Source organism: Notolabrus celidotus, chromosome 21 (assembly GCF_009762535.1).
Source record: "Notolabrus celidotus isolate fNotCel1 chromosome 21, fNotCel1.pri, whole genome shotgun sequence".
In the NCBI taxonomy this organism is placed as follows: Eukaryota; Metazoa; Chordata; class Actinopteri; order Labriformes; family Labridae; genus Notolabrus; species Notolabrus celidotus.
In genome coordinates, this window is record NC_048292.1 from 18,301,630 (window position 1) to 18,327,389 (window position 25,760).

The 25,760-nt window shown below is 40.8% G+C and overlaps 1 protein-coding gene across 1 annotated transcript in view; it reads left to right on the forward strand.

Moving 5' to 3' along the window:
- exoc4 (exocyst complex component 4) overlaps positions 1-25,760 on the forward strand; it is a 179,584-nt gene that overhangs the window by 3,610 nt on the left and 150,214 nt on the right. Inside the window, exons 3-7 of the mRNA XM_034673130.1 lie at positions 559-753; positions 8,211-8,404; positions 11,292-11,401; positions 20,997-21,097; positions 21,219-21,373. Coding sequence (XP_034529021.1) covers positions 559-753; positions 8,211-8,404; positions 11,292-11,401; positions 20,997-21,097; positions 21,219-21,373 — 755 coding nt within the window. The remainder of the gene's footprint in view (positions 1-558; positions 754-8,210; positions 8,405-11,291; positions 11,402-20,996; positions 21,098-21,218; positions 21,374-25,760) is intronic.

Sequence of the window (25,760 nt, forward strand, 5' to 3'; positions counted from 1 at the left end):
GGAACCAGTCAGTTGTTTTCATCCATTATTTTCTTAAATTTCAAACATTCCCTACACTGATTACAAGAGTGCATTAAAGCTGATATTATGCATTTACAAGATGAAAGTCAGCCTTAATAACACTTACCCGTTTTGTGTCACAGTTGATTAACTTCCTTTGATGAAACTGAGTCCAGAAAGCTCAGCAGTGTTGGATCATAACTGCTCTGTTTTTACATATTCTTCTAGTATTTTAATGCTTGATCTGAAGTACAGAAGCCTTTTTGGCCAGGCTTTGAATTACATGACCTGGATGACTGAGAATCTTCACAGACATTCTTCTATTATCTTCTAGTAACTGAGCTTATGAGATTCAGAGTTCACACTTCTTGTTATTGCTAACATTTTTGTGTAGTTTTAAGAGCACTAAAAGTTAATTATTAGTCATGCATGTGTCCTCCTACTGCTTCATCTTCCCCAGTGAAAGTCTTTTCTTTATAGGTACTCCTGTAGCTGAAATATGCAACAATTCAAATATTGTGTATCATTCTCTGGATTTAAACTCTCTCTTTCCTGCAGGTGAAGGAGAACCTCTTGTCCTGTAAGATGCTGCTGCACTGCAAAAGGGACGAGCTGAGGAAGCTGTGGATCGAGGGCATCGAGCACAAGCACGTCCTCCAGCTGCTGGATGAAATCGAAAGCATCAAGCAGGTGCCTCAGCGGCTAGAGGCCTACATGGCAAGCAAGCACTACCTCCATGCCACAGACATGCTGGTGAGTAGACTAAAGATCAGGGATGTGGTATTATTGGAAACAGACTGCGGGATAGTTTTGCACCTCCAGATAGTTTTCCTTCTGTTTGATTGGATAAACAGAGAGGTAAAGAAAGTGAGAAAGGGTTTTTGAAGTTCCAGGAACGTGCTAATGCATGTTAATGCATATGAGGCAACAGTAAGGTAGCATGGCTCTGTTGGGACCCATGCTGTGAACAGTACAAATACATAAACACCAGTCTCCATGAAGTATTGCTGCCAAGGTTGATTTCCTGGCGCCTGTCGTCCCTTTAAAGACTCCTTCTCTAGCCTTGAACAGCCCAGTGGATGCAGCTCTTTCACTTCAAGGGAACACTATCTGAGTGCAGAGAGGGCACTGCAGGTGTGTACGTATGGCTGTACTCTTGTTCTTTTGATGTGTGTTTGCAGCGCGCTCCACAGGGGAGCTGGAGGATGGCGTTGAGGACTAAACGTCCCGGCTCTCTGATGTCTCTGTTCCCTTTTCCTCTCTCTCTCTCTCTCTCTCTCTCTCTCTCTCTCTCTCTCCCTCCCTTCCCTCTGTCACTCTCACACATCTTCCTTCAGACTTTGTTAATAATTAGTTTGCTAGAATAGAGTTATCTGAGGAGGAGGGGGAAAAAAAGAGGGATGATGGTATGCCCAAAGGACCATGAAAAATCCTCTTTGTGGGCGAGGAGAGAAGTGGAGCCTCATTCAACCTGTGCGCCGTCAGTACAGCATGTTTTGAGAGGTTGTGGAGAGTTCAAAGTCAGTTGGACGTTTCGGCTCTGTCTTGAAAACTTCAAATGCTCTTTTGTTGATCAGAATGGCGGTTTCATTAGTATGTTAGAGCAAACTTTAAAGCTCATTTTATTTTCCTCTACAGATCAAAATGCTGTGGGATGCATTCGTTCTACCTTTAGCTCTGGTGACATGTTTATTTACATCATGAATAAATAATAGATGGAGATCCACATGAGAGAACCCACACTGAAGCTAAAGCAGAGGGTGTTAGTTATATTTTTAAAATGGAAAAAAACTGTTTTTGAATGATATAGATTTCTTTAATGCTGTTAAACAACAGGGTACCATGCTGCATGCTTATGGAGTGTGTAGACACTTAAAAAGTGACAAAAACAATTACAAACTTGAGTTGCACTTGAAACAATGTGGTGATATGGCATTGAGTCCCACTCATACATGATACTTGGGTAGGCCGCCCAAGTTGAATAGACTTTTTGATGTGTCTAAGATTGGGCTTAATTAGAGCTGGGCGATATTGAAAAGGAGGTTATCATGATAACATTTTTCATATCAATCGATATCCATAATTATCATGATAAAAATCAAATGATCATTTCTTTTAAATTTAAAGGCAGACTTTGCCCATGAGTAAAAGTTGAAGAAGGTTTGTTAGCTTGTATCTGGATTTAGTTCTCTGATAAGCTTCTTGAATCCATCATTTCTGATGATGTTAACAGGAAGCAGGTCTTTTGTGTAAGAGGAGATTTTTGTGAATATATCGAATTCTTATCAAACATTTGTTAGATTTATACATGGGAAAAATTCTATCATTATAATTATCGTTATCAAATTATCGTCCAGCCCTAGGCCTAAGGATTTAGATGGTCTCTCGATAAGTTGCAGCGTGTGACACAAGCTCTGCAGGTGATCAGCGAGAGTGGTCCAGGATTACATCTCTTCAGTTAATGCAGTGGCTGAGGAGTAGGGATTGCCTGATTCTTGATTTGCCCGATTATCTGTATCAGTGTTTTATTTTAAAGAAAGCTGACACAATTAATACATGAAAAAGTGTGCTACTTTAGCCCCGCTCTAGTTGGATCATTTCTTTAGGTCTGTTTTCACCCACCTCTGTATCTCACCTAGAGCTGGGCGATATTGAGAAAGACGTTATCGCGATAACATTTTTCATATCAGTTGATATCGATAATTATCACGATAAATAGCAAATCATTATTTCATTTAAATTTAAAAGCAGATTTTTTCTCCTGAGTGAAAGTTGTGCTGTCGCTTGTTTCAGCTGTGTTCACATTCCACTCCAAATGATATCATTTCTCAATATAAATAGGAAAAATTAGGGATGCACCGATCCGATCCTGGTATCGAATATTGGCTAGATCGGACTCAAAAAGCTAGATTGGATATTGGTGACAAGGTGCCGATATATAGTATTGATTCATATGGCAGATCTATTCATCTCAGTTCTATGCTTTTCTGTGTCAGCCATGTGTGTCTCCTACGTCATCAGCGCTGGCCGGTCTCTGTATTTTTGCCTGGTGGAGCATGGTGGAGGTGGAGCTCTGGTTTAGCACTTGGAACCCAGTAGTGGTGCAACGGATCATCGTTGATCCGTGACCCGTACGGATGCCTCTCCACGGTTCGGCACGGACGTGGTCCGCGGATCGGTTGATGAAAAAAAAAGGTTGCGCGTCAACTCACTCGTCAAGCGCAGTGGTAGTCATGGCAAGTGAAGGAGCAGAGGAACATTATAACCCTCCTGCATCTTGGAAGTCACATGTATTGGAGCATTTTGGTTTCCCTGTGAAATACAGTGAATGCTGAATGTGCTTGAGCCACGTTATGAAATTCCGTCGCGCACCCACTAGACCAGAGGCAATATGCGGGCCGCATCCGGCCGCCTATTTGTGGCCCCCGAACTGTTATTCCTTCACTCTGTGTTTTGGTCGGGTCACCACGTGTTTACCGGGATTTTTTTCTCCATGTCAGATACGCAGACAGGCTGTTACTGGGTCACTTAGAGTCCAATGCCGCGAGTGCAATTTTGAACTTTCACTTTCGTTTATGGAGCAGTTCGCATGTTGGCACTTTGCCAACTGTAGGACCCTAGAATAAAACTGTGTTCACAGTTTGCTGCTCAAAGAAAAGTGGACGGTGAAAATCAGCAAATGAAAGAAGAATGGAGTGAAACTTTTGAAGTTCCTCTACTCCTTCACTTGCCATGCCATGAAATGCAGTGAATGAGGCAGGACTGGGCCCACAGATAGGGTGCTTTGCACATGCAGTAAATTTTGAGTTGAATGTTGGTTTTATTTAATGGGCAAAGTGTTTTACAAAATAAATAGAGGGACAAAGTTGTATTTGTCTTGTCTTCTTTCTTTTTTTTTTTTTTTGTTGATCCGAAAAATGATCCGATCCGTGACTCAAATCCGTGATACGATCCGAACCGTGAGTTTTTTGATCTGTTGCACCCCTAGAACCCAGGTACAGTTCACCATCAAGTCAGAAAAGCCTGAAGTTGCCAAAACATGATTCTATCCTCACATTAAGGAATAGAGATTGTTAAATCAATACCGGGATCGGATCGGCTAGTAAAGGTATCGGCAGATACTAAAGCCCAGGTATCGATATCAGTACCTAAAAAGTAGGATCAGTGCATCCCTAGGAAAAATGTTCGATAAATATTTGATATAATAAATCTGTAATTACACCCCCAACCACTGGAAAGGGGGGCGCTAATTAGCCCTAAATGCTGTGTATATCTAGGAAACACATAGATTTAGATAGAATTTCAAAATGATGTTGTGCCTCTGTCTACTCTGCATCATCATACTGTCTGGTAGTGTCACTCCCCTCCTAAGAGTCCCTGATCTGTTCATTTGGATCATGTCGTCACTCATTACAGCACTCATCTGTCACATTAAAGTCTACCTGGCTCTTCCATGCCCCCTCTGTTGCCTCCTCTCTTTCTCACGTTATTTCTGTCTTTTTAACAATATTCATTTGTTTTGTGGAAACAAATGCCTCTTTCTTTTAATTCTACCTTGGAGCTTCGCAGGACTACACAGCTGAATAACGTCCGGCCTCTCTCCTGTTGGCTTCAACCGTCTCTCCATTTGTCCGTGTGTGTTTATGTGAGTCATATCTCTGAGGGTTGACAATTAGAATTCAGACTATGCTCTCTGTCGGTTATTGAATGGCAGTCCTAGAACCCCATGAGGTTGGTTAAAACTGAGACTGTCTGTGGTTCCTGAAGAAATATTCTTCTCCTTTCTTTCTTGTCCTCTCCTCTGCTCATGTTTACCTTCCTCCCCTCTTTTACTTGTTTCTGTAGTATCATGTAAACCAGACGCAGTCATTCCTCTCCTCTCCTCTCCTCTCTTCTCCTCTCCTCTCCTCTCCTCTCCTCTCCTCTCCTCTCCTCTCCTCTCCTCTCCTCTCCTCTCCTCTCCTCTCCTCTCCTCTCCTCTCCTCTCCTCTCCTCTCCTCTCCTCACCTCTCCTCTCTTTTCTTTTTCTCTCTGTCCCTCTCCTCTCATACTCTCCTCTTCTCCTCATCTTTTAATCCTCTTGTAATCTCTTTTCCTCTCCTCTGTTCTCTTCTCTCTTTTCGTCAACTGTTTTTCACCTATATTTTCCTCTCTTCTCTTCTATTTCCTCTCCTCTCTTCTGTTCTCTCTTCTTTTTCTCTCCTCCCTTTTCTCCTCCTCTTTTCCTCAACTCTCTTTTCTCTTCTCCTCTTGTCCTCTCCTCTCTTCTGTTCTCTCTTCTTTTCCTCTCCTATCTTTTCTCTTCTCCTCTTTTCCTCAACTCTCTTTTCTTTTCTCTTTTCCTCAACTTTCTTTTCTCTTCTCCTCTTTTCCTCAACTTTCTTCTCTCCTCCTATTTCCTAAGCTCTCTTCTTGTCTCATCTCCTCTCCTCTTCTCTTCTTTTCTTTTCTCTCTCTTCTTTCTCTTCTTTTCTCCTCTCTTTTCCTCTTGTTTCTCTTCTCTTTCCATAGGTTGGCATCTCTTTTCCGATTCTTTCTCCCCCTCTCCTCTCCTCTCCTCTCCTCTCCTCTCCTCTCCTCTCCTCTCCTCTCCTCTCCTCTCCTCTCCTCTCCTCTCCTCTCCTCTCCTCTCCTCTCCTCTCCTCTCCTCTCCTCTCCTCTCCTCTCCTCTTTCTTCCTTCTTTTCTCTATTTTGTGTCCTCTTTTCTTGTCACTTCTCTTCTACTCTCCTTTCGCTTCTCTTCTCTTTCCTCTCCACATCTTTCTCTCCGCCTCTCTTTTCCTCTCCTCTCTCTTCTCTTCTCTCTTTTCCTGTTCTATCCTCATTTCTCTTCTCGCTTCTTTCCCCTCCTCCCATCCCTCTTCTCTTCTCCTCTCTTTCCTCTCCTCTCCTGTCCTTTCTTTTCTTATCCTCCTTCTGTGTCTCCTCCTTCTCCATCACTCTGGCTCCAGAGCAAACTCACCAGAGGCTTCATATCCCTCATTATCCTGACAGGCCGGGCTCCCCTAATGATATTAAGCAACCTTCCTCTGTCATCCCAGCCCAGTGGTAATGAGATACCCCCCCCCCAACCCCCACACCGAAACACAAGCGTTAACTGATTTACAGTTATACAATCACACACCCATAATCATACACAGTCACATCTGAGGACTGTATACACACACACACACACACACACACACACACACACACACACACACACACACACACACACACACACACACACACACACACACACACACACACACACACACACACAGAGGACATGCTAAGCCTCACAGGCATGCTGAGTTATTCTATTAAGCCAATGCGAGCTGATCATGCAGCGCATTAGCTCATCTTGTCACTAATGTGGCTCTCATTTGCATCAACACACACTTGACCCCTGCCCCCTTGCCTGGCAGCCCCCCCCCTCCATGCTACCCATTCCCTCCCGGCCCGCCTGAGCCATGCAAATATCTTTCACAACGCTCTCAACAGGCCATTAGTGCCCTTGAAATACACATACAGGCTCACACGTGCAGATTTTATTTAATGACATGAGAGTTTGTTAATTATATACAAGCTACTGCTAATAAAAATGGTGGGAAGACAGGAGAGAGACTGGGTTGATAAGTCCCGTCACATTACAGCAGGCCTTGGTGATTTGCTGGAAAACAGTCCAGCGCTTTGGCTTTTATACAACATTGTGTTTACCATCTTTGCAGTGCGCCACATTTGTAATCTGACACTGAGAAACTCCGGTATCTGCTGCTCTATTAGTGTATGCACCACTTATCATCTCTTGATTTGCAGATCGTGAACACATTCTAATCCATCACCATCTAATATCAATATATTGCACATCCCTAAGTCATAAATGTTATGTAAGTTGTGGTCTGGCCGTAAACTATGACCTGCCTATGGAGGAGGAAGTCTTGGCCTAGATATCTGCTTCAAGAGAGAACTTTCCAGGGGTTCCAACTAGTATTTGTCAGGGATCCAGATTACTGCTTCAAATTGCCCAAGTTTGGGACCACAATTAGAAAGAAAGAAAGAAAGAAACGTACTTTATTAATCCCCATGGGGGAAATTCAAATTTTCCACTCGTGTTATTATCTTTTATGGTCATGCTACACACAGTTTGGTACATACATACAATTTTATGCACAAACATGCAGTGGACATTCACTTACAGAGAGAAGTCATAGTGAGGATGCTGCATGAAACCAGCGCACCTCGAGCAGTTGGGGGGCCGGTGCCTTGCTCAAGTGATCCAGCACCTCTCCAGCCACCAGTCCACTTGCCAAACTTCGTCCATACTGGGACTCAAACCGATGACCCTCAGGTTCACCAGCCAAGTCCCTGGACTGAGCTACTGCTGCCCCAGTTAGAGTTTGACATAACGAAAAGGGAGATTATTTCACAAGTATAATGACCGAAATAACTGTAAATATAAATAACAAGGGAATGATGAGTCTAGGCTTTAAATGAACAACGCATATCCTCCTAAAGGAAAAAAAGACCTTTGTGCTTCTTACCAAACACCAGAAATGCCAAACGCCAGGCTAGGGGGATGAAATATGATGATGTATCATATACAATCTTGGATTATAGGGTATAAGTTTGGTTAAGTGTGAGGCAACAGTCAACCAAGCGGGAACGTCCAGTGTTGAAAAATGATGCCATTTCTTCCAATCCAAGGAAAACACATCAGAGCCCATTTTAGGATCGCAATTTTTCCATCAGTGCTAAGCCAACAGATCCATTATGTCTGAGAGTTTTGCATAACTATGCAAAGTAAGGGGCAGGGCTGATTTGACTGACAGGTGATCATGGTCTAGCTGTTTGCTAGGCTAGTAGGCTAAGGTCTCAACTTTGCCTCCTTAGCTAAAAGCTAGTTGGTGTCAGTATTTCCAATATGGGGGCTGCCATTTTTCAGAAACCATTGGGTGACATCACTAAGACTCTGACTGTATTTTATGCAGTCTGTGTAATCAACATGTTGCCTCCACACTTTTAATCTGAAACTTTAGCCAAGCAGTTTAAGATTTTGACCATTTTGGGGAACATCTTTGGTTCTTTTCAGGGACAGTTATCTCTGTCCCTGTTTTTCAAAGCTTCCTTCTGACATTTGTCCAGTAAAGGAAATTACCGTAAGAAAATATAAATAAAAAAACAAAGAAGAGTCATCATTTATCTGAGGTATTTATTTTTATACATGTAGGTGTCAGCCGTGGAATCCTTGGAGGGACCCCTGCTGCAGGTGGAGGGACTTGGAGATCTGCGCCTGGAGCTCCATAGCAAGAAGCTCAACATCCACCTTGTACTCATCGACGAACTACATAGACATCTCTACATCAAGTCCACAAGTCGTCTGGGACTTAAAAACAAAGACAAAAATGCTGCTCGTCTTCCAGGGTAAGTCAATCAATCAATCTTTATTTGTATAGCGCCAAATCACAACAAACTTTATCCCAATACCTTTTAAAAACATAGCAGGTCTAGACCATACTCTATGTTAAATTATTAACAAAGACCCAACATCAAGACAGGATAAGATCCAGTCTCCTCTTACTGACAGGACTCCATCTTATCTCCTCTTAATCCACCATGAGCATTGCACCTTGCTGTATTTAGCTAGTAACAGTGGAAGGGAAAACTTCCTTTTAACAGGTAGAAACCTCGAGCAGAACCAGAACCAGACACAGACACACACACACGAGAGAGAGAGAGAGAGAAGAGAGGAGGAGAAAGAGGAGAGAGGAGATCGAGAGAGAGAGTGAAGAGAGGGGAGTGAGGAGAGGAGAGGGAGTTAGAGAGAGAGGAGAGGGAGAGAGAGTGAGAGGAGAGAGAGAGAGAGAGAGAGTGAGAGAGAGAGAGAGTGAGAGAGAGAGAGAGTGAGAGAGAGAGAGAGTGAGAGAGAGTGAGAGAGAGTGAGAGAGAGAGAGAGAGAGAGAGAGAGAGAGAGAGAGAGAGAGAGAGAGAGAGAGAGAGAGAGAGAGAGAGAGAGAGAGAGAGAGAGAGAGAGAGAGAAAAGCTGTTACTGCTGGAGTTCAGCACGTCCGTAGGAGCTGGAGTCTTGAAAGTCCACAGCAGCAGACCGTCTACGGCAGCGACTCTATGAGAACCTATGAGACAATGGAGCTCAGGGACTCCAGAAAGGTCTATGGTTAGTAACTTTGACAGGACAGGAAGAGTTAAAGTAAGGGATGGGGGGTGGGATGAGGGGCGTGAGATAGTATCCCAGTGTGCCAGTTCCCCCGGCAGTCTAAGCCTTTAGCAATTCAAAGCTTGATCTGAAAGGAAACTGGACCTGGTAGAAATTATTGAAGACGTTTCACCTCCCCTACGAAATGTCTTCAATAATTTCTACTAAGTCCAGTTGCCTTTTGGATCAAGCTTTGAATTACCATGACCTGGATGACTTAGAAAGTTCATAGATAAGCCCATAGCAGCATAACTAAGTGCTGGTCCAAGCCTGAGCCAGCTCTAACCATAAGCTTTATCAAAAAGGAAAGTTTTAAGCCTAATCTTAAAAGTAGAGAGGGTGTCTGCCTCCTGGACCCTGACTGGTAGATGATTTCAAAGGAGAGGGGCCTGATACCTGAAGGCTGTACCTCCCATACTACTTTAAGAGACTTAAAGTAAGTGACAGTTTAACATTGTTTAACCATTTTGGTGTCCTCACACGAACAAAAACGTATGAGTGAGAATTTAATGCCATCAGAGTGTACATGGCCATTTGCGTGGTTGGAATAATGTGTCTGCTTGGAAAATGTAATTAGTGTTTTATTATTGCTTCTGTTCTTGTACACATGACATCAATATTTAGCCCATGAGCGCAGCTTATGAAAAATACAGTCTAACTAACTAACAGTGAGTATTTATGTGTTCATTTTATTTTCTCTGCATGAACCATTAGCTTCAGTAAAGCTGGACTTATTCTTTTCACAGGCCCACATTTCATTTTCTTAGTGTTACAGTATAAAAGGTTGAGAGATACAAAGGGAGTGAGGTTGATAAAAGTCCTAGATTGTTATCCAATACTGTTTTATCCAGTTTGCTTGGTCTGAGGTGCAAACTGCCTTTATTGTGCGCCTATTATGAAGTCAGAGAAATGTAGCCTTCAAAGTGCTTCATTCTTTGAAAAGTTTAGCCTGTATAAATGTCGGTTCATTATAACTTATTCCATTGCAGAGACAACTTGCCAGAGATTTATTGTAAGAAAAGAGAAAGGCAAGCCAATTACTGACAAAAACAATTAGATCTTGTCGAACTTGTTGCTCTGTTTTTTTCTATCTTTGTACTTTTTTTCTGAAGTTCCCAGAAGAAGAAGAGAAAAAACACCCCACATTATTTATCGTAAAAGAAAAAAGTCACCTATTTTCGGATACTATCAGATATGTACTGAAAGTTGTGCTCGGTGCTACTGATAGAGCATCCACCACATTCATCAGCCTTTGCAGGGAGCAAACCTTTTTCTGTTAACCTTGGAGATGATGTTTGTCGTCAGTAACTTGCATTAAAGAAATAAAAATGACAGAATTCAAGATTCACTCTCCGTGTGACAACCTTGATGCTTCATATGATAAAGTAGGTTTGGAAGTAATCTCAGCTTTGCCTCTGTGACCTGAGGGCCAGGTTCGTAGTCTAATGCTGCTGCTGTATTACTTATTAGCGATAATGCGGCACAATAACTGCACACACACACACACACACAATTGATGCTGTTGTATTCCGAGGAAGGCATTGGGTTTAAGTGCTGCTTCCACTTCTACACATGACTGTCTGTGTGGGTGTGTGTTTGTGTGTGTGCGTGGTGCAGTAATTATAGTGGCGGTGGGTTGCTGAGGTACAGTGATTTATTACAGAGGGTCAGCCAGTGACAGGTCCCGGCCTTCCTGTATTGGGTCGCCTCTAACAACAAGCCAGCCTCCATACACCCGACTCACTTAGCAGGCACCCTGTGTTTATACCGCCCAAGTTAAAGGACCTGGATTGTGTCCACCTCAGGCTTAAGGCTTGATAAATGGCTCATTGGAAAACAGCAGCAATCCCACCCAGAGATGCAAGGTGTTTTGTTATAACAGTAGATTGTTTTTTTTTTTTAAAGAGCGACAGGTTAGTGGCTGCGTTTCTGTAAAAGCATACTAAACTTTTATTTTTGTACAAGAAGAGATTACTGCAAACTTTTGGAGTTAATGTAAGGTTAGAAACATGAAACCGAAAGCACATCATTGAGAACCATGACTCATTTTCCCTTGGTAATCACTTTCCTTGTTTTTTTTTTTTTTTCTTGTTACAGCTCCACAGGCAAAGACGCATCTCCAATGCCTGTGTTGGATGTGAGCAGCCTTTCTACTCCACGCAAGCTTTTGGAGTCATCCCAGTTCAGCACACCTGGATCCAGCAGTGGTACAGTCCTAATATGTGATTTTACAGGCGCATATCAAAGAAAAAAGTGTGAATCCTAGTAGGAATGTCTCAAAGCGACTGATTTCCATTATCAAGTAAACAAAAAAAACAAGTCCAAATGTCATAAAACACTCAGATTCTCTCAACTCAACTCATTTTTATTTATAAAGCACCTTGCATACATTCAAGCATGCAGCCTAAAGTGCTTCACAAAAGAACAAACAGAGACAGAAACCAACAGCAACAGATAAAACGATACAAGGCTCAAACAAGAAAGAGGAATGTGATATGAAATACTTTACAAATAAAAATCAAATAAAATCAATTAAAATAAAATCAATCAATGAAATAAAATCAAATAATATCAGAAAAAAATAATAAAATAATTAAAAAATAAGAATATAGAATAAGATAGATTAAAAATAAGATAGATAAAAATGATGCTATAACAATGGTCATAAAAGTATAATAATGCAGTCCATGGCTAAAGAAGTTACTCCAAGTTAAAAGCCACATTAAAAAGGTAAGACTAAAGTTTACTTTTAAAAACACCCAGAGAGCTTGCAGTTTTAATAGAATAGAATAGAATAGAATAGAATAGAATAGAATAGAATAGAATGTACTGTATTCATCCCTGATGATGATGTCCAGAGGAAGAAAGTTCCACAGTTTTAGTGCATAAACACAGAAAGCTCTCTGGCCGGTGCTTGTGTGAAACACACGAGGAACATTTAAAAGGGTAGCATTTGAGGACCACAGTGATTGTGGTGGAACATAAAACGACAGGAGATGTATGGAGGAGTAAGGCTGTTTAGAGCTTTAAAAAAAAAGAAAAATAACTTTAGCCCTTAAAGACCTAGACAATCTATGGAGGCGCCAGACTCCCCTGAATTTATTTTGAATATGCTAAATGAGACAAATGTGGTATCTATGGAAAGCCGAGAAAGTCCGCTGTAACTGAGTTTTTGAAGCTTGTTGATAGGATTAGCGGTTCAAAAGTTCACAATCATTAAAGAACAAGTAGCCGCAGGCAGCTGTCTAGGTCTTTGAGGGTTAAAATCAACTCCAAAAGAAGCAGGTAACCAATGCAGAGTTTTGAAAAGAGGGGTTAGACCTGTAAAAAGGGAGTTGCAATGATTAATAAGAGTGGTGAATGGCCTTTCTGAGATAAAAAATAACAGTCACAGTTCAATCACGACCTCTTTAACATCGGTTTAACCTAAACACCACCAAATACCATATTGCGTGTAACCTATTTTATTGCTATTTGAAACAGTTCATCACACTCTATAAAAAGGAATTAACTATTTTAAAAGCTGCTGACGTGTGGATCTTTTTGACAGGCATTCTCCAAAAGCAAAACATGACAGCAACAATATCCAAAGGAAAGTTAACAAATGACGTTTAAAACAAACATGATCTTGCAAAACATGACAGCAAATGACACAAGATAGGTCACAATTTTACATACTGAAATAACGTACAAAATTAAAATCAGTCATCAGAAATAAAGGTGATTCAAATCCAAGGCCTCACCAATTCACCTCAAAACAAATTCAGTTTTAATTCTTTTCACCTGTGATCAGCTTTGTGCTTTGAGCTCAAACAGGGGTTACCTGTGATCATTGGTGTGTGTCAGTGAGGAGTAGGAGGGGCTGTACAGAGCAGAGAGTGCACTCAGTGGAGTCTAGATCTTGTCATATCTTGGGAAAAATACATATCAAGCCTCTTATGGGGCACAAAACAAAACAAAATCAGGCCTGTCAAAGTCTTGATCCTGAAAACCTGGTTTCCCGTAAACAGTGGCACATGGTGTTCCTGTGTGTGCGTGACTAAAGTGACTATTTTGGTACAGATATGTGGTAAAGAGACCTCTGAAACTTACTCACTAGACAGAAATTCAGCCCGCATTTTGGGCTTGCTGGGGGTTATTTTTGGATCTTGCATAATTCTATATCCCATTCTAATCAAACATTTTATATAATTTTTGATTTTTCATGTTATACAGAAGACATCTGAGCTGTCTGCTGCACTTTAGACAATTAGGAAAAGATCTATAAAGTCTTAATAAAGGAACAAGGCATTTGATATGTTGCGTTTGTTTCCCTTTGTGTACCCTAAATGTATGTAAGGACTTAAAAACGGGAAAAACAAACTAGACCAACCTTTTTTTGCACCGTTACACCCCTAACAGTAAGGCCTAGATAAACATCTTTAGGCTGCGCACATCCACTCATCAAACATTTTTGTTCAATGAAATCAACACGTCAACAGGTTCTGGTTAAAGTCAAGACCTCAGTCAATAGTTAGAAGTCCAACAGCAAAAAAAAGAACCTCTTTTTCAGTCAGCACAGTTGTTGCAGGCTCACAGGTATAACAAAAGGCAAGCCAGTGTTTTAGTGTAACGAGTCACATGGTTAACTGGGGAATTTTAGCCAGTGGATCTGTTGTGGTCGTTGTTAAAAAAGCTGCTGAAGATGTGCAGAGCAGGTGGCAATCCCCTGCGGCGAGAATTGAAGCCAATGCGGAAGTGTTAAAAACTGCAGTTCATTGAGGATCCGCTTGAGGCTGGTTGTGGAAGTACCGGAAAACACATACACACCAATTCAAAAAAGCCGATCTTTACAGCGGGAAATAAACATGTTTACAAAAAACAAAAAACGAGTACCGTCTGGATAGCTTATTTCTCGATCAGCACACACTGTAAAGGGGGGGAATTTTTTCGTAATGCGGCAGTTTCGAAGATATTAAGGCGGGAACACTAGCTGTTGGCCAGGAGAATCAAAGCCCGCCTCTTTACCTCACACTAGCTCGACAGCATTTAGATTAAGTTCAGCATTTCCAATATGGCTACCGCCGCTGCCCGGCTTCAAAACAGTGCTTCAGAAACAGATGGGTGACGTCACGGATACTACCTCCATTATTTACAGAGTCTATGTTGAAGAGTCTTTGCAAATTCCTCTTTGTTTGAACACAAAGCTGATGAGTACATTTTGATGTTATAAAGAAAAGAGACTCTCTCCATTTTCACCTGCTGTTGTGACTACAACAACCATGTGAGTGACCATTTAACAGGGTCACTCATTAACCCGAAACACCGGCTGTGGAGGATGCTGCATCCTTCTGTTGCAGGCTTCCGTGCTGTCTCCATTATGGGCCTCCATTAATTAAAATGATTAATACTTAGTTTAACTGACTCGTAACTCTGGTGCTGAGTAGTGCTGACAAGTGACATGCTATTCTCTTCATTAACATTGCATACGTTATGGAAACTATACATATAAAGATATCAACAGAGCAGCATTGATGGTGTCTTTGGATAAGAAATAGTCTGTATTTCAGACTGCAGTTTTATGTTTACTTTGCTGATATTCTTAGTCATAATGAAGTCATTAGCGTTACTTCGACACACATTCATTTAGATGTCATTATGTGCTTCAATCTCTGCACATGTGCACAAACACACATGCTATTCCTGAATTCCTGCAAAAACTCCATCTGAACTCTTTCAAGAAAAAAAAGACTAAAAACACCACTGATGCCTTTTCACACACACCCACGTCTTTACTTGCGGCTAATGTCATAACATCGTCAACTTAGATCATAATACACATTTCCATCGCTGGTGTTATAATCATCTTGTCTCCCATCGCACCATCAGCCTCCCAGTGTCTCTGTCATCACAGCAGGGGAGCAGCATTCATTATACTCAAACCGGTAACTAGCGCTTTAACAGGGGGCTGATAATGCTCACTGCTGTATTCAGGAATGTATGAATTCTCCTTTGGATGTTGAGGCGTAGAGTCAGAGCTGCATTCCTTCCAGGCAGAGCACAGAGGAACGCAAACAAGAAGATAATGAAAAAAGTTAATCCTGCAATAACGTGGTGTTCCCTCCGTGCTTCAGAGTTTTTATATTAAGCCTGGCACTACTCTTTTTTTTTTTTTTTTTTAAACCACCCACTACTGCCATTCTGAGTAAGCGAATCGCCATGTCTTCTTTCATTTCTGTAGATACCAGGAAACCAAACACCATACTGTTTCAACCACTCACTTTCCTTTGCTCATATTAGTTTATTTCTGCTGCCACCTTACTGCTTACTGAGGCAGTGATAGATTTGCAGTGCTCGCAGGTGATTGGCTCCTGAAGAGAAATGTTTCCTTTAAAGATAAGAAATGTTAATTTTAGGGCATCCATTGATTTTACATTATTACCCAGCTTTCTTACTGATGTTCCGGTTGTGTTAGAAACTTTATTTTAATTGGTCAAAACCCCTTGACAACGGTTATTAACTTCACTAACATGAGCAACGGCAGCGTTATGTCAAATCAATCCATGGAAAAAAGTTCTGGCACATTTTGCTTCTGCTTGTTGACACCATAGACCGTAAGGTGAGGTGAAACCGTTAGCATCAAAACAATGTGGCTAAAACGCTAGTTTCGGTTGGCATGCTAAATCAGCCGGCTACGAACATTGTCGTATTGGACCCATAGACTCTATGTAAAATAGACGTCATCTCGCTCGGCTAGAAGTGAGGCTGCCACAAAAACTGCTCCCCCTGGTAGCTGCAGTATAGGTCAAAAACTCTGTCTCCCCCATTAATTTGAATTGGGCTGCAGTCAAAGTAAAAAAAATAAATACACGTCGTACGAATGTTTCTCACATCCGTAAGCTGTGGTGATATGTAGTTATTATTTGACTGTTTTGTGTTCAAGGCCTCTTTTTTCTGAAAAGTTTATTTTTCGTTTGTTATTAGAGTTTAAAAAACGGGGTTTTACTTCAGGGTTTACTTTGCCTGACAGCTGCCGTGGAGAGAAACTCCGTAGGACCTCGTGACGGTACGCTGTAGGGCTGAGCTCGTTACCGTTGCAACACATAAATTACTGTGGCAACACAGAAAGTCCCTACTGCACAGACTCTGGCTGCAGAAAAAATTTACAAGATGGCAGCGCTCTGGAACGGGATATTTTGGCTTCAAAACTGTTCAATGGGAAAAGGCGGAGCGACGCTGTCCATTTTATTTGCAGTCTATGGTCAAAACCCATTGACAACCCCTTGACAACGGTTATTAACTTTCACTAACATGAGCAACGCCAGAGGCAAACTGATCACGCGTTATGTCAAATCAATCCGCAGAAAAGAGTTCTGGTATATTTTACTTCTTCTTGTTGACACCATAGACCGTAAGGTGAGGTGAAACCGTTAGCTTCCGTTAGCATCAAAACAATGTGGCTAAAACGCTAGTTCCGGTAAGCATGCTAAATTAGCCGGCTACCAACATTGTCGTATTGGACCCTGTCCAGCAATATTAGTAATATTGATATTAGGGTTGACCCCAAATAGTTGAATATTCGACGATTCGTTCTAACGAGCCTTAGTCGACTGCCAATCTCATAGTCGAATATTTGCATATGAAACGTGGATCATTCCATTCAAACCATGGGGGTGCTCAATGTCTAATTTTACATTATTTTCCTGTTTCTCGTAAAAATAGTGTCTCATATAGCCTATTTTTATATAAATATAGACTTATTTAATGTAATTCTGAGAACAGCTCTTGAAGTGTTAAACCCTCTTAAAGTGGTAATTAAATCTCCCCTGGTAATTAAAGGTGGACTCTCCCATTTAGCGGGACCTGTGGAGCAGACATACCTCAGCTGGCCTTTAGATCTTTCTACGTTCATGGTAGCTCAAAATGTCAGTAAATAAACTTCAGATGATCCTAAAAAATAGTGATGAAGATGAGGAGCAGCTTCATGAAGAGGGCTGTGAGATCAAGGATTACCGGGCCAAACAAACGAGCAGGAATACCCAAAGCTGTCTGAAGCCTCAAAAACAATCCACAGCATCCCACCTCCAAGCCATCAGAGAGGATATTCTCAAAGACAGGATTTACAGTCAACAAAGCAAGGAGCGCACTTCTGCCCGTACACACGATGGTTTTCCTCGCGTACAATTTGAAAAGACTTAAGCGGACAAAGACGCGATGAAAGACAGTTTTAAAAGGTTCTGTTAAGAGATTTAAAAACCCTTTAGCTGGTTCAGGTTTGATTATGAACATTACACAGATGTTTAGTCTTAAGTTGGACAAACTACCCTCCGCAGCGCTGCTCTCCACTGTGCGAACACTGTTTAAATATCTCCTGATTCCTTATTCTGTAACGGCGCGTTGTTCCATGTTTAACGGATGGTGGCCTTATTTGAGTTTTCTCTCCATGACCTCGTTGTTTTTGCAATATAGATTTAAAAAATCTAAGTTTTATACTTATAATATTCTGATGTCCCTTTTACGTTAAGTTACGAGTCTCTTAATTGTAAATGGTTAAGCGTAATATTGTCATGCGGTCACCATCATGCAGACTTTGGGTCAATAAGGAAAAACAACAAACATTTGACTATTCGTCGACTATGGGCAAAATCTGATGAATCAGATTCGACTAAGCAAATCCTTAGTCGGGCTCACCCCCAATTAATATTAATATTAGTAACGGCACCGGAGCAGGTGAGAGAAACTTTAGGTTACCGGGCGCTACAAAGTAACTTAAACTATGAGTGGTGGTTATGATAACAGAAGGGTTAAAAGTTGTTAAATTCAGAGAAGAAGGAGAGCTGAATGAGGACAGTTGAATGTTCAATCGACCCCCATAGGCAGATATAATCCATCACTATGGAACGCTAACTGGCGAATGAATGGGACTATTTTTTTAAACTGTATACATAAATCATTTTAGATCAATGAAATAATCTTTATTTAAGGTTTAAGTTAGTAGCCTGGTAAGGGTCTCTTCCTGCGGGGATTACTACCAGCTAACCATACATTATCCCTTACATAACAGTTCTCTCCTTTTCTTTCAAGACAGCAACAACTGTTATATCAGTCATGGGTCATATTTCAACTGCGTCTGCCACCGTAAAGCTGAACCCTGTGACCTCAAACACACAAACATAGGACTCATCACTCACACATCATAAATATCTCTTCTTTTCATCCACCCTTCTGTCAAAAACTAAAAGCTCTACCACTCTCTCCTCAATGTTATGCAAAGAGAACACTGATAATTAGCTACCTCCAGGCAGTAAGTGCCTATACGCAGCCGCACTAACAACCGTGGTCACGACACAGCAGCCGGCTTCAATCTACGGCCTAGCTTTCCATTTTGTTTAATAGCATTAGTGCACCTCATTTGTAGCTAGTAATTGTCATAATTATTACACAAACTACAGTTGGAATGGGGGAAAAGAGGAAATACACCCAAAGTCCATTAACTTGCCATAAACATTAACTCTCTTAACGCGCTTTGATGGGGAATTGGGAGGCCCCATCTAATGGAGATTAGAGCATCATTCGATGCTGCCACTCTCAATTTAACTGCTAATGTGGCTAAGTCAGATGGAGAGAGCACAAAGGGGGGGTGGGTATGACAGTATGGGCGCAGGTGTCAGCTTTTACAAGAGACACATACAGTTTACTAATATAGCAAGCTGTAATTTAATTTGTCTTGTTGTTTTGTCATAATTTGGTTTTCAAAAACGTCTGTACAAGGTACAAATGTTTCCAGAGTCCAAAATCAAACCAGAGAAAACGCAGAAGATGTGAGATATTTCTGAAAAGGCTTTCATGTCAGACGAGCACATCGGATCAAACACTGAACATTTAGAGCAGTTAGACCACAGTTTGTTTACACATGTTCAAGTGCAATTAAAACATTCTGTTGACTTGATATAATTGCCTGTTGCTGAAATAATCAGATTCCTTTTTGTCAAAGAGATCTTGTTATGTCTCTCCTTGGATGGACTGATTGCAGTTTGACGTCACATCTTACATATGAACCGTCTAAAGCTGTTGTTACATCGCTTTGTGCAGCTCTGCCTATGTTATTCAGCACTCTCTTGGTTTGCTGCATCATAAAGTAACACACTTCTATGCCAGCCTCCGTGCTGTGTTGACGGAGTCCAGGGTGAAACTTTTGAAACAGGGGTTGTGTTATTTGTACTTTATAAAAAGTGCTGCTGATGACGATCATCAGAGGAGCATACACACACGATCAGAGAGAAATGGTGATGTCAGAGGCATCTGGACATTTCTTGTTAGGATAAACAAAAGCATCATTTTGGGCCCTGATTCAGCCTCGTGGTTAAATCGCGTGCCCATATAGCTGGCGGCCCGGATTTCATTCCAGCCTGCGGTCCCTGTCCCAAATGTCACTCCCCCACTCTCTCTCCCAGTTTGCTGCTCTATCCACTGTCCTACCCTCTATAGATAAACATGTGAAAGACCCCAAAAAAGAGAAAAAAAGCATAATTTTACAGTGTAATCGGACCGTTCTCACTTATTTGCTTGCATTGCTGCTTGAAATGATCTCAGTCAGCATCCCCTCTCTCTTTACAAGAACAGTATGCAAGCAGGTGGGAGTATGGTTACATGAATGCTCTGTGTTTGTCATGAAAGCTTTGTCGCGATCCCTTTACTAATCAAAATCAAGATTCCATTAGGTCTATAGAGAAAATGAGGTCACCTCTTCACCGCAGCACAAGGTATCGAGGGAATAAATCAATTTATGGATTATGCAATAAAAAAAATGTGCATAACCTAAATAAAACAAATCTAGTTATTTCATAAATACAACATATGAGCTACACACATATCCCTGCTTGTATTTAACTCCATTTGGAAATCCTGCAGAGCTAATACAATGCTGAAACATGGGAAGTCAACATGTTTTTAAATGTATTCAAATGAATGAATTTATCACTGATGTTACAAAGTGTTAGATGAACACAAATAGAGATTTAAAAAAGACACACAGAGAACAACAGACAAGACAGTCTTGTAAAATTATACAGAATAGGCACTAATGCTGCATCAGAATGAAAAAGAAGAAATGTTTGGTGCTGAAAAATGTTCTTGAAAGACCCTTAGATCCCCATGATGGTGCCAACGATTAGACAACATTGTTTTTAGCTATGTATCTGAAGAAAAAATATCATTTGGAATTAATTATCAGCTTTTAACAGGAAGAAGTCAGCATGCTTAATGTCCTTTTAAACTATTTAATCTGGGCAAGAGCACAGACCAGTCACAGCGTTCTGTCCTTCCTCAGCGTTGCAGGTAATAGCTGGACGTGCCCTTTAAATACAGGAAGTGATTCTCACATTTACAAAATAAAACTTTCAGGTGAAAAATCACATAGCCAAAAAAAGATCATACAAGGACATCATATACAACCACAAGAAAACAGTGGAAGAATTTATAGACTGAAAGGATTCATCCGGCTTCAAAACCATTACAAATGCAATCAGTTTTATAGAAACACCTGTACTGAAATTCAAAAACGCAATAAATATTCAACTTGACATAAAACATTACCTCAATCACAACCCCTGTAGAGCAAAAAGGAGAGGCTATGATACATAAATAAAGTTAATTCACAGTTTGTAACTGAAAACAGAGACATATTATAAATATGATTAAGGTTTTAGGAGTAGCTGTATGATTTTATGTATTTCTTGAAATATTTTAACTAATGAAAACAATTAAATAATTTAATTTTACCACCATCTTTCTCTCTGCGTTTCTTCTGTATATCTTCTTTAGTGCGTGAGCTGCAACAGGATGGAAGAGAATTCAACCAATCAGACATCCCTGAGGTGGATCCAGAGGAAAACAGTGCTGAGTTCATGGGCATCCTCATCAAGGTACATACCTGAATAGTACTGTTTAATCTCAACTCATTACAGCGCAATTATGTTACACCTACCTTTGTGTTCTGTGCTGCTGTTTCAGTTCCTCCATGTTAGATTTGTCTTTTGTCTTCAGGGTCTGGCCAAGTTGAAGAAAATCCCTGAGACCATCAAAGCCATCATGGAGCGGCTGGAGCCTGAGCTGAAACAGATCGTAAAGAGGTCCACCACTCAGATCGCAGACCACGCTTACCAGAGAGGAGAGAACCTGGCCATGGAGAGCAAACCAAGGTACAGTGAGAAACAGAGTGAGAGAAATACACACCAAAATGAGCTTTAGTCAGAAAATCTAGTTTTCTGAACGTGAAAAAAAACCCAACAAGGATTGCTACAGATCACTAAATATGTAAAACAAAAAAAACAGAGGTTCATAACACATACTAAATGAAGAAGGATTGGGAGATACAGTTCAGTAGAAAGCCATGAAAGGGACACTGTAAGCAGCTCTGTGAAAAGATGAAAGCCATCTTTTTGATGTGATAATGTTTGCCTGTTAGAAAATAATAAGCAGCATTAGCAATGTTTCCAAAAAATGATCAGTGTAGGCAGCCGAATGCAGCGGCTGTTGTTCCCACTGAAAGAGAACCTTAATAAAGCTGTCACTTGTAATCCTCTCAGTATTTTATCTATGCCAAAATGTTATTATAGCAGTGTGCTTCCTTATTCTTCTCTACTTAAAGTTGTCCCATTAGAATCTTGTTCCCAGGTGACTTCTCTGTCGAGTGGTTGGGGAAGATTTAGAATTGAATCCAACCCTCCTGAACATTCTTATTTTGGCAATACAGCTATAAATATACCAGTGGTGTTTTCTCATGGAACCAAAGGGAAGCCTGTCATTTTGATAGAACATTCCCATTTATTATTTTACGATGAGCTAAACAGCGCGCCTCAAAATGTTCAGTGGTAGATAGTAAGTATTTAAGTTGAGACTAGTAGCTGGAGAGAAGCCAGTTTACTTCCCTGGGTCAAGTGCACCTGCTGGTTGTCGGCTAAGTTGATCTTGTTTACTGGAGTTGACACAGAGTGCACCAACCGGACGGAGAATGGTCGTAGCTGCGCCTGGTCTTACGATGCACGCTCAGATGATCATCTCCTCTCCATTTCAAAGTATCTGCAGAAGGTATGGATACCCGAAACGAGCAAAAGACAGACACGAATAAGAGGATAACGAAATACCTGATCTCTTAAAGTTACATGCAGAATTTAAAAACATTTAGAAAATGAACGACACCAAACCAGCTAACAAAAGATATCGACAAGGAAATTGGCAGGTCAGTAATCAAAAGAAGAATTCCCCCTCTTTCACATCACTGATAATCATCCACCGCTCAGAGCTGTCAGCCTCATTTGCATAAACTCTGATAGCAATCAGCACCTGTAGGGCTCGGCACAGTGTTTCTGTCCAACACATGCCTCAGTTAAGAGCAGTTATGAGCTCTTGGATCATTAGATCATGGATCACTCTCTCTCCAGTAATGCCCCCTATTGTATTTTTCTGTCACCGTATGTGACAGTTACTTTTCCCCACCTTGAAGAGGCCTACTAGTCTGTCTGACCAAACTTACACCTGCTTCATTCTAGGCATTAAATCCACATCCAGGTGTAACTTGTACACAGGGTATAGGTTTAAGCTCAGTTGTAACTTTCAGCTCTAAGTCAGAGGTAATGTTACACCCAGGTGAACGCAAAGCTACAGCACTTGACCCCAGGGCGCTGCCTCAAGGCATCGAACCCCCATCAAAGCTGCCTGGGGTGCTTTCATGTGTGCAGCCTTCTCACTCTGACATCTCTCCGTAACATGTAGTGTATGTCCATAGCATCCTGTTTGTGTGTGTGCGTGTGTGTTAGTGAGTGTAACATGCTCAACAACCGAGTGAAATGTTGAATTTCCCCTTGTGAATTAATAAAGTACGTCTTCTTCTTCTTCCTTATTTATCCATTATCTAATCTGTAGATAACGCATTAAGCTTTAAGTGCATTGAGCGACAGGTTATACAACGAGTTAAGGGGTTGCATGAATTAATAGGAAAGTTTATATAATGGGGAAAGAAAAAAAAAAGAGACAGTCATTGAGTGGAGTGGTTCCCAAAGTGGGGGTCAGGACCCCCTGGGGGGTCGCGAGATATTGATGCAGGGGGTCACGAGATGACTTCCAAAAAAACATTAAAAGAATAGAAAAAAATGTATCCACGGTTGACAAAATATATGCCAAAATTGTTGCTAAATATTAGATAAAACCATAGAAATAAAAAATGTCCAAAAAAACCAACGGAACTTTATTATTATTATTTTTTTTGTAATGATTTTAAATGTATTCGTTTTTATAAACATTCAAATAAAGACATACAAATAATGACAATACAATAAAATTAAAAAATAAAAATAAAACAAAACAAAAGACAGAGCAGAACAAACAACAAAAACAACAACAAAAAAAAAACAGACAAATTGATATTTTTATCTGAATTTGTTTAGACAGATTATTTACAGCAAAAAACAGTGTACATAGCTCGTCTAATGAGAGAAACACATCATACCATACACATACCGATATACACAAATTCATAATTCTGCACATAGGCACATGTATATGTATATGTACATATATTAAACAAAATTAAAATATATACATAAATAAATTTTAAAAAAGGGGGTACGGGGTGGCTGTATAGGTTTTTTCACACTATTAAACACAAAGAGAAAGACAAAAGTTAGAAAAGGGTCTACTACGTCCTAATGTTGTCTCTTACGGGCTGTTAATATAAAGGAGACATTTTTCCCACTTTGAGTGGTATTTATCTAACCTGTTGAGCAATGAAAAAGAAACCTGTTCATATGCTTGCACCCTAGCAAGAAGGTTATGTCAATCAGCAACACGTTATTAAATTAGAAAGTAATACGTAGGTTTTTTGGATTAACCTGCTTGTTCTTGCTTACAGCTAACATGGGGCCTCCAGTCTCTGCACTGTTGTTTTAGGGATAGAGGAATACAAAATTTGGGAACCTCTGATGATCTAGTGTGTGCAAGTTCTACATCTGTATGATACAAGTGGTTGCATAACTGGAGCTGTCATATCACCTCCGGTTAGGTCACATTGCCTTTTGAGGAAGCACCATACTTTCTCTGTGAAACCCCTTCCTTAAAGTTCATAGTTTAGAGGTCTTTCCCACTTGACTACCTCAGAAATGTTCCCCACTCCACAGCACTAATAAACACTGATATGAATTCGACAGCAGTCAGTTGTTCATGTGTAAACACAGTCTTTAAGGTGTATGTAGAGCAGACAGCAAAGGCAGCAGACATGTTTTGAATGCAGTCCCAGGATGTTCAACATCAGACAGTCAACCAGGTATGAAACACAGTAAAGGCTGAGACTGGAGTCACACCGGCCTCAGACCATGAAAACAGACACTCTGCTGCTTTAAACCCAGACAAGTCACGCTTAAACACACATATACACACACATACACATACACACACATAAACAACTTCACACCTGCATTTTAACAGCAGTCACATGTAACTCCTGCAGACATCCATGCTCCTGCACTGTGAGCTGACTTTTGGCGGGGTGGGGTGGAGGACACAGGTCTTACTCCACTGATCCTGAACCATTTAAGAGGAACGTCGTGTTTTCTGTCAGGGATGTTCTCTCTGGCCTCCTCTTCCTCGCTGTCTGCTGCTGAATCTCATCTGACCTCGCTGTAAGAGTCCACCGTGTAGTTCATTCCCAGCTCTTCCTCTCAGATAGTTTTAAGTTTGCCTGCTCGTACGTGCAAACACTTAACTCCGTATTTGTGTCACACTTTAAAAGATTGTGTGTGCACTTTGTATTTCGATGCATACACACCTACTTCTTCTATGTTCACTTCAATTTAAAGTCAGAGCTTGTTGCTATGGAAACTTGGACCAATGTTCTACTTGTAGGGAACAATGGTGTTGCATATCGCACACTATATTTTATAGCACTGCAGACTAGCAGGCAATGCTTAAGCACTTTAAATCACATAAGGCGGGTGTGTGGTTACTTCAGGAGCTGCCTCTCTGATCTGTGCGTTTCCTTTCACCTGATTTTATTCTCAGGTTCTCCTCCATGCAGGAGAGTTATTAGCACGCACCGCTGAGCTGTGAGTGGCTCAGTTTAATTTACATCAAGAACTCATAGAAAAAAAAGGTGCTAAATTCCCCTTTGCTTTGTTTAGGCCTTATTCTGAATCTCATCTGGATCCCTTTCAAAAGAGAGCTGATTTTGAAGCCAAGAAATGCTTGAACGACCAAAGAACATTAAAAATAAAAGGCTAAGTGTTTTAAATCCAATTTAAAACACAGGGAGCACATTGATCACAAGCTTGAGTGCTTGTCTCTTGTGCGTCTTTCCACTAGAGTGGTCATTAAAAACTTCTGAAGGACATATTTGTGTGAGTTACTCTGTTCCTAATCCTGCAGAAGTATGACCAGGCACTTTTAATATTTGAAAGAGGTTTTTTAAAACATCTAATTTTATTTTCTGGCAGCTAATCTAACCATAATCTGATTCAGAGACTGAAACAGATCTCTAAAAACCCACACAGATTTTCAAACAGTCAGTTCATCAGGGAGTTGACGTCCATGTGGGCG